General features: G+C 38.7%; 2 protein-coding genes across 2 annotated transcripts in view; one reads left to right on the top strand and one right to left on the bottom strand.

Moving 5' to 3' along the window:
• The window catches only part of LOC117425211 (tumor necrosis factor receptor superfamily member 1A), a 19,693-nt gene extending 7,484 nt beyond the window's left edge, over positions 1-12,209 (top strand). The window contains exons 5-11 of the mRNA XM_034041991.2: positions 1,051-1,203; positions 3,748-3,829; positions 4,236-4,294; positions 4,421-4,543; positions 4,763-4,797; positions 4,914-5,031; positions 8,559-12,209. Coding sequence (XP_033897882.1) covers positions 1,051-1,203; positions 3,748-3,829; positions 4,236-4,294; positions 4,421-4,543; positions 4,763-4,797; positions 4,914-5,031; positions 8,559-8,824 — 836 coding nt within the window. The 3' untranslated portion in view covers positions 8,825-12,209. The remainder of the gene's footprint in view (positions 1-1,050; positions 1,204-3,747; positions 3,830-4,235; positions 4,295-4,420; positions 4,544-4,762; positions 4,798-4,913; positions 5,032-8,558) is intronic.
• Positions 11,115-11,620, bottom strand: LOC131698931 (50 kDa spicule matrix protein-like). The gene is made up of 2 exons (XM_058993995.1): positions 11,306-11,620; positions 11,115-11,247 (listed from the first exon to the last, which is right to left on the bottom strand). Exons 1-2 carry the CDS (start codon positions 11,618-11,620, stop codon positions 11,161-11,163), a joined length of 402 nt encoding a protein of 133 aa, XP_058849978.1. The 3' UTR covers positions 11,115-11,160.
• Positions 12,210-13,726: the final 1,517 nt, after the last annotated feature.

Here is a 13,726-nt window from a genome sequence, read left to right as displayed (position 1 = left end):
GAGATGGGGAAGGAGAGGAAAATCTGAGCATTATCAGCATAGAAATGGTATGAGAAACCATAGGATGCGATGAGGGGGCCCAGGGAGCAGGTGTAGAGAGAGAATAGGAGAGGACCCAAGACTGACCCTTGGGGGACTCCATTTAAGAGAGGGTGAGGTGTGGAGGTTGCTCCACGCCAGGTTACCTGGTAAGTGCGGTTGGAGAGGTAGGAGGAGAACCAGGCCAGAGCAGTGCCAGAGATTCCCAGGTCAGCGAGAGATGATAGTAGAATAGAGTGATCAGTAGAATAGAATTCTCTGTGTAAAAAAGTGGCTCCTATTTTCTGTTCTGAATGCCCCTTTATCTAATCTCCATTTGTGACCCCTGGTCCTTGTTTCTTTTTTCAGGTCGAAAAAGTCCCCTGGGTCGACATTGTCAATACCTTTTAGAATTTTGAATGCTTGAATCAGTTCACCGCATAGTCTTCTTTGTTCAAGACTGAATAGATTCAATTCTTTTAGTCTGTCTGCATACAACATGCCTTTTAAACCCGGGATAATTCTGGTCGCTCTTCTTTGCACTCTTTCTAGAGCAGCAATATCCTTTTTGTAACGAGGTGACCAGAGCTAAACACAATATTCTAGATGAGGTCTTACTGATGCACATTGTCTAGATGAAGGCATTTCTGTGCTGTGTGATGGTGTGTAATGTTGTGCTGTGTGAGTCGTGTAATGTTGCTATGTTGTGTGATTGTGTGTAATGGTGCTGTGTTGTGTTGTATGATTGTGTGTAATGGTGTTGTGTGATTGTGTGTAATGGTGCTGTGCTGTGTGATTGTGTGTAATGGTGTTGTGTGATTGTGTGTAATGGTGCTGTGCTGTGTGATTGTGTGTAATGGTGCTGTGTGATTGTGTGTAATGGTGCTGTGCTGTGTTGTGTTGTATGATTGTGTGTAATGGTGTTGTGTTCTGTGATTGTGTGTAATGGTGCTGTGTTGTGTGATTATGTGTAATGGTGCTGTGCTGTGTGATTGTGTGTAATGTTGCTCTGTTGTGTTGTGCTCCCCGCAGTGCTGAATCAGGTGGAGTTGTCTCCCTGCGAACGTGACAAGGACCGTGTGTGCGGCTGCCCTGAGAAGCATTACAAAGTGGTGCAACAGATGGATTCATTCAATTGTGTGCAGTGCCAGAACTGCAGCAGAGGATCGGTCATTGACCAGCCCTGTGAGTACACACACTGTCACACACCTGTGACTACACACACTGTCACACACACTGTCACGCTGTCACATACATGTGACTACACACACGAGTACACACACTGTGAATACACACACTGTGGCAGAGTAGGGGAAAGAAAGATGTAGCCCAGGGGTCGATTGCAGTCCACTTGATGTGTCTAACTAGCGAATTAAGCAGGTTTAGTCCACTTGCTTGGACTAAAGTTAGTACACTTGTTAATCCTGATTGCAGCGTACCAGATGATAATCACCAGAGGTGGATCATCCGCTAAATCAGACTAAACATGATCCTGATTGCAGCGTACCAAATCGGACATGAGAAGATCCTGTTCAGGAGGACTAATTTAGTACTATGAAGTATAAGACTACCTTAGCACGCTTGTTCGTCCTACGTTTGTACAGCACATTTTAAAACAAAGACAGCTCCATTATTCTCTGATATGACGTCTAAAAACTAGTGAAGTGAAAAGTGAAGCCTTTTGAACCTCAGTCTGAACCCTTTGAAGCATTTGGTTCAGTAAGGTTTGCTTGCTGAGTCACTGAACTATCCTTACTAAAATTGACACTTGCACTATGTAATGATATAATGTACCTTAATATATTGTTGATACACTATATTAAGCAATTCTTCAATGTATTGTGTTTTCATTAAAATATTGTACAAACTTCAATAAAGTGCTGCACAATAAGATACTATGTATTTAAATAATAATAAGGCAGCACGTCTGATGTATTCAATTTAATCTGAAATGTCAGTGTAATGTGTATTGAATATAAACAACACATTTTTTTTTTTAAATCAAATGCTAGTTAATGACATTGTACACGTAAATGTCCGAGTTTGTCTTTACACTTTAAATTGTGAATTTCCATCTGCATTTCTAATGGCCTATTATGGGTTAGTCCTCATTATCTAACTTGTTCCACTTGTTCAGGTCAGCTAAACCAATTTTCAGAATTAGCTTTTTGGTACACTGCAATCAGGACTAACTTAGTACAGAGCTGTAGGATTTGCTCTACCGCATTTCAAGTCACTGGTACGCTGCAATCGACCCCAGGGGTTTGCTGCAGGACTACATCTCCCAGAATGCCACAGGGTTGGAGTAGAGCCAGAAGTGTAATCACCTGTAGTGTAATTTAATGAGGGACACCTGCCTGAGATTAAGCAGGTTAACATGCTTGGTCTGGGTTTGTGGTAAGGCTAAGGCCTGTGGGAAAAGAGATTTTAATGCTCGTGTTTGAAGAAGTGTTAGTTTTGTGAACACTAAACAGTGTAGATGTCTGGTATACCTCACTTTGCCACAGTACAGACACTGTCACAGCATCACACAACTTTTTAGGCTCTTGTTACACAAGTCAATGCGCTGGCAACATAAATTGTAGCAACGTGTTGCCTGTGATGTTACCGTGGGGGATTTGACCTGTTACACGATACAACTAACAGTTAACTCGCATTCGATACAAATTGCCTTTAATCCAAGCAATATCCAATCATATTTAAGAACTACGTCACGTGGTTCTGGTTTTCAGGTCATATACTTACAAATACCAAGCATCAGTACAACTATTTAGTATTACTGTCATCTTTAAATAATTGAACAAATAATAATTATAATAATAAAGGAGTGACGTTTACAGAATAAAAGCAAATAAGACAAATATGTAAAACTCAGTTTAACGTACAGTACTACACATAGATAAGAATGAACGATAATTCTTAATTTCTTTAAATGCTGTAAAATACCTACTGTTATATGCTGTTCCCGTGCCATTAACGCCTAGAATCACACTTTGTTCAGAGAGTTTTGGCTCTCGTTTTCCTCTTCTAAAATATTGTTCATCCCTCGGATCCCAGAGGAATTTGTGCTCTAAACAGTTCAAATCCACCTTCATTACAAAAAGCATATATATATATATATATATATATATATATATATATATATATATATATATATATATATAAAACACAATATGGACATCGGTTTAGCACAGTTACAGTAGCTACATTTTTATTCCCCTATTATTAAGTAACTCTCCCAGCATTGGTTGTTATCAAAATAGTCCACTACCAAAATAACAATGTGTTGACCAACCTTCATAAAACTCTATGAGAAGTATTTCTTTCTCCTGAGTCCTGGTAATTGCAGCTTTCATTTCCATTTCAACTGTTGTTTTCACTGTAGCAGACAGAATCACGTGACACACACCAGTGCTCTGATTGGATATTGCCTGGAACCTGTTGCTTGGAGTAGGATTGCTGTCCACTTAAGCAATCGCGTTGCCACGCAGTTGCCAGAACGTTGACAATACGTTGTCAGGGCTGTTACACGGGGCAATCCTCACAGGATTTGATCGCAGGCGATAAAAGTTGCTAGTAAATTGACTTGTGTAACAAGGGATGAGACCTGCCTGGTTAATGTTCAGGTGAAGCTGTGTGCAGAGACCAGTCTGTCAAGTAATCTTCAAGCCCAGTTTCTTATGTAGACAGAACTGATAGATTGATTTCTTTTGTTATGATGTTTTCCAGGTTCAGAAAACAGTAACACTATTTGTAAGTGTTCAGAAACCTACTTCATAGATGGAAAGGGAGACTGTCGCCCGTGTTCAGAGTGAGTTCAGAATATCACCTTTCACTGTCACCTAATTATATAAACTAATAGAAGTGACTCTGTCCAGCCGAGCCCCTTTCCCTGTCTCTTTTACAAGACTACGGTCTCTCTCCTCACTAATATAAACTAATAGAAGTGACTCTGTCCAGCCGAGCCCCTTTCCCTGTCTCTTTTACAAGACTACGGTCTCTCTCCTCACTAATATAAACTAATAGAAGTGACTCTGTCCAGCCGAGCCCCTTTCCCTGTCTCTTATACAAGACTACTGTCTCTCTCCTCACTAATATAAACTAATAGAAGTGACTCTGTCCAGCCGAGCCCCTTAACCTGTCTCTTATATAAGACTACTGTCTCTCTCCTCACTAATATAAACTACATTTTCTCTTGTTTTTTGTTTTATTCGCAGGTGTGATGGGGGGTATAACTGCACTATGCATTGTCCCAAACCACCAGGAACTTCGTCTGGTAAAAAAAAAAACCAAAAAACCTGTTTGTCTTCTGTATGAATTACATTGTAACTGGAGTTTGAGATCATTGTTCTAGACTGCACTGGAAACTGTACCATAACCTTGTTCTGTATTTCATTTTCAGACCCTAAACCCTGGATGATCATCTCTATTGTGATGAGCTGCCTGTTGGCCGGTTGCTTTGTTTATGAAGCTGCAAAAAACAGCAAGAACATTTTACAACGGTGCAAACAACCATACGCCAGTGGTAAGGCGCGAAGGCTTTCTGTGGGGCTGTACAATAATATTGATGGGTGTATATAGTGACTGCTGGGGTGGAATGTGATATTACATGACAAGCATTGAGATATGTAGCATTGAATAACTGTGACGAGTGAATAGACCCATAGAATACCTTACAGCCCAGCCAGGATACATCTGTATCTCTGTGTTTTAAATATGTTTCTTTTTTTTTTGTATCCTGCAGTAAATATGGAGCAGAACATATTCTCAACTTCCGAGGTAAAAAAAAAAAAAAATCTTTAACTATAAAAGCCATGTATTTATGCAAGCTGTTCTGGTTCTGTTTGGGAGAGGATCTCTTCAGAACTGACTGAATTTCTTTCTTTTCCATGCAGTTAGTTCCCAGCGTGCAGCAAACTGATCTTCACTCCCCTGTGCATGAACGAACCTGCCTCTCTGTGCCAGACAGTGCGCCAGCACAGCTGCCAGATTGTGTCCCACAGATAACAAACAGTGAGTGGCTGTTTCAGTGCCTGTCTGTATTTGATAGGGGTGTTTCAGTGCCTTTCTGTATTTGATGGAGGTGTTTCAGTGCCTGTCTGTATTTGATGGAGGTGTTTCAGTGCCTGTCTGTATTTGATGGAGGTGTTTCAGTGTCGGTCTGTATTTGATGGAGGTGTTTCAGTGCCTATCTGTATTTGATGGAGGTGTTTCAGTGCCTATCTGTATTTGATGGAGGTGTTTCAGTGTCGGTCTGTATTAGATGGAGGTGTTTCAGTGTCTGTCTGTATTTGATGGAGGTGTTTCAGTGCCTGTCTGTATTTGATGGAGGTATTTCAATGCCTGTCTGTATTTGATGGAGGTGTTTCAGTGCCTGTCTGTATTTGATGGAGGTGTTTCAGTGCCTGTCTGTATTTGATGGAGGTGTTTCAGTGCCTGTCTGTATTTGATGGAGGTGTTTCAGTGTCTGTCTGTATTTGATGGAGGTGTTTCAGTGTCGGTCTGTATTTGATGGAGGTGTTTCAGTGCCTTTCTGTATTTGATGGAGGTGTTTCAGTGCCTGTCTGTATTTGATGGAGGTGTTTCAGTGCCTGTCTGTATTTGATGGAGGTGTTTCAGTGCCTGTCTGTATTTGATGGAGGTGTTTCAGTGCCTCTGTATTTGACAGAGGTGTTTCAGTGCCTTTCTGTATTTGATGGAGGTGTTTCAGTGCCTGTCTGTATTTGATGGAGGTGTTTCAGTGTCTGTCTGTATTTGATGGAGGTGTTTCAGTGTCTGTCTTCCTCTTCCTGTCTGTGATCTAACATGTGCATATATTAAGGCCTAATTTAATTTAAATTATTTATCACTTGTAGTTCTCTTATCAATTAATTAAAGTGAATTCACATTCTCCAGTTCTGTATGTGCCTCTGTCTGCTAAGAATCTTTCTGGAACCCATTTACTTAGAAACAGAAAATAAACTATTTCATGTTTAGTTGTTTTAGAAATTATTTTGTAAACAAACAAAATGCCTTAGGCCAATGTGACCCGAGATATTTATCAAGGTAGCTTTGCATACATTAAGAACATGTTTTCAATTTCAGTCTATTATTATTATTATTATTATTATTATTATTATTATTATTATTATTATTATTATTATTATTATTATTATTATTATTATTATTATTATCTGTACTAGGGTTAGGTTAGTAGAGACTAATTTTCTTTGCAAGTAACAGCCTCTGTCTGATAATGTACCATAGTTATAGTTATGCTTAAAATTCTGCACTATCCAACTTTTTTGTGTTATAAAATTGACATATAACTTTATGAGATAATTAAGTATTGCATACCTCAGAGTTTATTACTTTCTAATATTTCACATAGAAACATAGGTACCACATTACATAATAATAGTGATTAAATGAATCACATAGCTGGTTTCAGATAGAGTAAACTAACTGCAGCCCTGGCCAGCAATTAGCATCCTTAAAACACAAGGAGTAGGTCAATATTTCAGATTATTTTCCTATTATCAATGATTGGTATTGAAAACAACACATAGATTGAAGATGAATGTAAAAGCAGGGAATCTCATTTTGTAATTACAAGTTTTGAATCAGCACCTCCCTGTTTTAAATGATATCTGACAGTCTAAAATGTGTATGAAGGGGGAATATTTGGAAATCCCTTAAACTACTGTCAGCCTCAAAATATATCTATATATAAAATGTTCTTTTTTTTTTTAAAAGGAAAATTGGTGTGTACCAAAAGGTGCAAAATCAAAAAGAAAAAGGTCATGTAGGTACACAAAAAAGACTACAAGACCTTTTCTGAGCTGGATGGAGAAAGCAGCGTTGGGTGCGTTAAGTAAGTGAGCACCTCAGAACGACTCAGTTAAAAAATCAACTTAACGACTTACTCAGTTCCGCTCCTGCTGAGCCACTCAGAGCGCTCCTGAGCATTTTTCATCAGTGATCAGAGTGGACAGAATGGCCACCTGCAGGAAACAAGTGGAGATGACAGGCAGGATTGACAAATACGTTTGTCAGGAACGATGAACTGGTTTCGACTTATGAAGTTATGTATTAATTGGCTAAATAAGATGGTAAAAATTGTTGTTTTCGAATTTGTATCATTTAATTTCATTTTTTTTAAATGTAGAGCTGTTTTATAGTTATTAATGTATTATTATTAGACTTGTAGTATTAATATTATTCATAATTTTCATTATTAATATCGGTATTAAACACAGTCAGATATGAGGTTCAGTCCAAACAGAGCGCCAAACTCAGCGAGGTACAGCAGGGGACAGTAACTTCACACGGGGCCATTTCATCTACCATCACCTCAGAAACACAAACAAGCAAATCATTATTATTCGCCATTTTTAAAAGTCGCTCAGCGCTCTCGTGGAGCAGAGCGTTAAGTCATTTAAATCTGCTCAGTGTGCTTTCTGAGCGTTCTCACTCTGAGCGGCTCACTTACTTAACGTGCCCACTGTAAACAAGCTGCTGTCATAAACAAGTTGTCTTTCAAAAGAAACCACCAGGATGATGATGTCATGATGGCTTCAGACTAGAATGTTCAATCCAAGAGGTTCCAAAGTGCCTCATTTGAAAAGGAATTCACTTTCTTTTTGCTTCCTGGCTGCATTCGTCCCATAGCACCGATTTATCCCACAAATTGTGATGTCTTCTGCTGTGTCTTTGATTACTGTGTTGTTGTGGATGTATTTGCAAGTAGCACAGTGTGACCTGTTTCATGGAAATGAACCTTTAAGAGTGACACAACTGGGTCACATGTTACTATGGACTAAATGTTCTCTTAGAGTTGTGTCTCTTTTGTTTTTGAAAACGGGCGCTGTAGAGGGATCTTGTTGGAGAATACTAAAATGTCTTTGTGTGATATGTTGAATTTTTTGGTCACAGGATTGTGAAAACTTGCAGAACTTGTCCTTCTTTGAATTGTTTTTCCTTTAATGGAGATTTCTATGAAGTGTAAACATAAAGGATGTATCATTGTGTCATTGTGAGTGTAAGACAAGCCTGAGCTGATGCAATAAACCTAGTTAAGTGTGACGGGGGGTTTTCACACTTGCGCACATTCAGATGTTGTTAACATGACAATGTGTGGTGCAATGATGAGGTGAATGGTGTAATAACAATGGCTGTGATGAAACTCCAGAAAGTTTAGAAGGCAAAACATATTGTAATTCACATTTAGAGGATGCCCAGCCGTGTCTTAACATAGTTTTCAGGTTTGAACAAAACCAATGAAGAAAACGATGCTGGTTGTTAAGAGTGCTATTTTTTTGTGTTTTGCTGTTAATAAAACTAATAATTTTCTTACTGTATATAAAAGTGTTACAGTACACTTTTGTCATTCAGTTCATGGAACAGAAAAACATTTTTTTTATTGTACATGTTATGTAGATTGGCAACAAATGTTTAAAAAAGTTCATTATTGCAAACTGTTTAAATCCGGCCTGCCAGACAGAAGGTTCTGGATGTGGGTTCCGGTTAGGCTGAGATTCACCCTGCTCTGCTCCCCGCAGGCCCGGAGTTCCTGTACGCAGTGGTCAGCGCCGTGCCTGTGAACCGCTGGAAGGAGTTTGTGCGCAGACTGGGTCTGAGCGACCGGGAGATGGAGTACGTGGAGCGAGACCAGCGCTGCTTCCAGGAGGCCCAGTACGAGATGATGAGGCTGTGGAGGAATAAGAAAGGGACCCCCCAGCAGGGGGCGATCACGGGGGTGCTGAGGGGCATGGGGCTGGAGGGCTGCGCCGAGGAGCTCAGCGCTGAACTCAAGTGGCAGGCCTAAGGCCGGAGTAATACAGAGCACATGAACCACAGAGAGACCTCTGCTAGGCTCGCCAGCTTCAACACACTTTACAGGGTTGTAGCTGACCTATAATTCCAAACATTTTTACTTTTTCTTTAAAACCTGCTAGCTGGTACTACACCAGGTTAAAGAAATGTCTTTTTGCATCCCATGCTTCCAGACAGTCACTAAACTAAACTAAACTAACCCAGCAGCTGCTTTCCCAGTTGTTTGACGTGTGTTCCTCCAGTAACCTGCTTTGACCCCGAAGACACTGCTGAGGTGAAATGACCCAGGATGCAGCTCTAACAGATTTCCTGAGAGGAAGGCATAGAAACTGAGACATTTCTTTAACCTAAACTAGTAGCAGATATCACGGCATGGGAGAATGTTGTTGTGTTATAAAACAAATACACCCTGATTCACAGTAGCAGTAAGAATACCTTTGCTTTGATCACATTATTATTATTACTATTAGTATTATCTTTTCTCATGCAAAAAAAAAACAACCTACAAATAACAGTTGTTTGATAAAAGGTGCTTATTAATTTCAACTTTATAAGTCAAGCTTGCTTGATATTTTACAGCATTAAAGCCTAATGGTTAAGGTGGTGGGACTGGGAGCCAGACAATCAAAGTGGGATTTGAGTTCAAACCTGGCTCTTCAACTTGTTTTTCTTTTTTCTATCCTATTGTGTTGCGAATCTGTTTGATCCATTAACATTCCATCCAGGACTTCACAATGATCATTTTATTCATCAGGACATTTAGAGTGCACCCCCCTCCCTGTGCTGCAGAGAATGCTCTAAACTCACTGAGAGAGCTGTGCGCCCCCCTCCCTGTGCTGCAGAGATTGCTCTACACTCACTGAGAGAGAGCTGTGCACCCCCCTCCCTGTGCTGCAGAGAATGCTCTAAACTCACTGAGAGAGCTGTGCACCCCCCTCCCTGTTCTGCAGAGACTGCTCTAAACTCACTGAGAGAGAGCTGTGCACCCCTCCCTGTGCTGCAGAGACTGCTCTACACTCACTGAGAGAGAGAGAGCTGTGCTTGTGTGTGTGTCTGTCTGTGTGTCTGTGTTTGTGTGTGAGTGTGTACTATAGGAGGCTGTGTGGTCCAGTGGTTAAAGAAAAGGGCTTGTAACCAGGAGGTCCCCGGTTCAAATCCCACCTCAGCCACTGACTCATTGTGTGACCCTGAGCAAGTCACTTAACCTCCTTGTGCTCCGTCTTTTGGGTGAGACGTAATTATAAGTGACTCTGCAGCTGATGCATACTTCACACACCCTAGACTCTGTAATTCGCCTCGGATAAAGACGTCTGCTAAATAAATAAACAGGAGGAGACAGACTCACAAACGACCACTTGGCATTTGAGCACAGGGAACTAGCTTCCTCAATCCTGATAACACAAGCATATCATCTTATTTTACTTTTCATAAGGTGCTCTTCTTTGTTTTTGATTTTGTTTTTTAATCACTACAATTCTATCTATTGCTTTAACACTTAACTTGTGAGGTGAAAAAGAAGTTCAAATATCTGTCAAGTTTGTGATAAATGCCAGTGTCAGTGTAACGGATTTAGCAAGAATCGTACTCAAGTGTTAGTGCCCTCTTAAGTGTGCTTTCTGAATGTAGAACCCCCAGTAGCTTGCCACACTTGAGTGAGCACTAACACTCAAGTGCTCTTTCTGAATGTGACAGTAAGCATTTGTTTCTGCTAGTGTTTGCTAGGCAGATTTTATACTGCTGTACAGGGAGTTCATCCAGAATGTTAAACACTCAGCAGAACTCAATACTAATAGAAGCTTGATAAACTCAAGTCTTTCTCAGAGTCTTCCAGTTGAAACATTTCTCATTGACTTTATTATTCATCCAGTAGCAGAGAAACGTTTCGGCTGATGCGCTCCTCGCAAGCGTGAAGCTTGGAGGCATTTGACGCAACCATGGTCTCGTCTGTTTTGTCCAGTACGCATTAATCTTGTGTTTGCAGTGGGGCACATGTGTTTAATACTCTCAGCTTCGCTTGAGGATGAGCGTCAATACTTTTTTCTTTAAATTTGTCCTGTTCTAACAAAATAATGTATTTGTATGATTCATAGAGAAGGACATCTTTAAATCTCGACTCAAAGCCAGGCTGTTTCCCTCATAGACCCCAATGTTAAAGCCAGGCTGTTTCCCTCATAGACCCCAGTGTTAAAGCCAGGCTGTTTCCCCTCATAGACCCCAATGTTAAAGCCAGGCTGTTTCCCCTCATAGACCCCAATGTTAAAGCCAGGCTGTTTCCCTCCATAGATCCCAATGTTAAAGCCAGGCTGTTTCCCCTCATAGACCTCAATGTTAAAGCTGGGCTGTTTCCCTCCATAGACCCAAATGTTTCCCTCCATAGACCCCAATGTTAAAGCCAGGCTGTTTCCCCTCATAGACCTCAATGTTAAAGCTGGGCTGTTTCCCTCCATAGACCCAAATGTTTCCCTCCATAGACCCCAATGTTAAAGCCAGGCTGTTTCCCCTCATAGATCCCAATGTTAAAGCCAGGCTGTTTCCCCTCATAGACCTCAATGTTAAAGCTGGGCTGTTTCCCCTCATAGACCCCAATGTTAAAGCCAGGCTGTTTCCCCTCATAGACCCCAATGTTAAAGCCAGGCTGTTTCCCTCCATAGATCCCAATGTTAAAGCCAGGCTGTTTCCCCTCATAGACCCCAATGTTGAAGCTGGGCTGTTTCCCTCCATAGACAGTATGTTTCCCCTCATAGACCCCAATGTTAAAGCCAGGCTGTTTCCCCTCATAGACCACCATGTTAAAGCCAGGCTGTTAGTTTAGATTGAGCAGAACAGAAAATTCCAGCATTACAGGGTAAAAAAATAAATAATATATATATATATATATATATATATATATATATATATATATATATATATATATATATATATATATATATATATATATATATTTATGGATGGTATCTGTAGCTAATACATATATTTTTAAATAAAACAATTGGATTTACTGAATTGTAACAGAGACTTTAAAATAACAGTATATTGATAAAAACAAGAACAGCCTGTTGTGTAAATAATAGTTATTTTTGTAATACTGTTTATTTTAGTTTTTAGTTTTCTTTTGATTTTACAAGTCACTGAACTCAGAAAAGTAAATAAAGAAGTTGGAATCAAAATTAGATCTTGGTAAATTCAAACTTTATTTAAAACCTTCTTTTTTATAGGATACTAGGTAGCATAGAAAGACAGACACAAGACAGGTTAAATTCACAAGCCTGTCTTTCTGTGAAGGATTTTTTCACGTAATTCTAACTTCATGGTATTATCGTAGGCTACTTATGTTACCCTCACATTCACTTTTTAAATAAAATCATTTTTTAAAAACATTGCATTTGTATTTCATTAATTGGAGTGTGGGTCGGCTGGACAGATTCACACCTATTAGATTATAGTAGTGAGGAGACAGACAGTAATCTTGAAAAAAACACACATGGAAAGGGTGTCGCGGTACAAGAACAAATGAGAACTCACTACACTATTTCTCCCTATTTATATAAATTTGAATTCTGATTGAAGGGAAATGAGAGACTGAGAACTGAAGAAAACCCTATTTGAGGAAAACGTGAGCGCTAATTCCAAACACCAATCAGAAATTGAAATGAGAAATACTCGAAGCCCGATTGGAGGAAATGAGGATTATTTTTCTGGGCCAATGGAAAGCGTTCAAATGAAAGACTTGTTGCCTTGTTGGAAGAAAATACCCACCAAGAGAATAATCAAAATGTTCTGCAGTTTTAATACTTGTACCGATAAAGTAATGATATGTATATTATTATATCAATATTACATTTGAATGGTTTAATATATCATATTTGTAATCATGTCAATTCATTTTTTTAACAATTTATTTAATTATATCCTGGACTCTGAAGGTAAGGTAAAGTCATAGTTTGAATATATATATATATATATATATATATATATATATATATATATATATATATATATATATATATATATATATATGCCTATTCGAGGTGACTGCTATTTTTTGGTTGTTTACATAAAAATATTAACTTTACATAAATAGAAAAAATCACCTTTTTGTCAGTTTGATGAGAGCAGCTCTGGTGTACACGCATTTACAAACAGTTGGATTCTATCTTCCGGTTTCCATGGCAACCGATATAAAGTTGTTTATTGTTATTGTTATTAATTGAACAACTCAGTAATAATACAATCAAATCAGGCAATGGCAAAATTAACAAATTACAATTAACAAAAATAATTCAAATACAATTACAGTGAACACGACAACAACAATACAGAACACACAATACTAACTATACTAGTGAACAGCATAATAAATAACTGCATTTTTTGTTGTTTTTGTTAAGACTTGGGATTCCATGTATAATGTGACATTCTTGCATAAAACAAAAACATTTGGAATATATATATTTTTTTCAGAATTTTGATTTATGAATATTATCCTTTGCCATTTCAATGAATAGATTCAAAGTAAATTCCAACTCCCTGAGATTTATTTTCATACGTCGCGCCCTAGTTACCACATTTTGTATGACGCCATCCTTCGTTTTATTTAAAATAAACATAGAGTTCGACATTATCAAAACCGTTTGTGCTAATAATAATAATAATAATAATAATAATAATAATAATAATAATAATAATAATAATAATAATAATAATATCATATTAAATAACATACAAGTGGAAATCCACGGAAGGTCTACGCAGATGCTGAGTGGTATGGAAAATAAAAAGCGAACCTCTCTCCTAATGTTACAAGGTAATTTATTTTCTGTATTTGACATTGAGCATCATTCATGTGGTTTGTATTTGTGATAGTGTGAATCTGGAAACACGCTTATTAACTAGG

This window comes from Acipenser ruthenus, chromosome 20, assembly GCF_902713425.1.
Source record: "Acipenser ruthenus chromosome 20, fAciRut3.2 maternal haplotype, whole genome shotgun sequence".
Lineage (NCBI taxonomy): Eukaryota > Metazoa > Chordata > Actinopteri > Acipenseriformes > Acipenseridae > Acipenser > Acipenser ruthenus.
This window is presented reverse-complemented; position numbering and strand designations above follow the sequence as displayed.

What these genes read in the sequence shown, in the direction of transcription:
- LOC131698931 (XM_058993995.1), bottom strand. Translation starts at nt 11,620, where the DNA reads ATGGTGGTCTATGAGGGGAAACAGCCTGGCTTTAACATTGGGGTCTAT. An exon ending in AGCCTGGCTTTAACATTGGG is followed by an intron (nt 11,248 to 11,305) that starts GTCTATGGAGGG and finishes TTTAACATTGAG; the next exon opens with GTCTATGAGGGGAAACAGCC.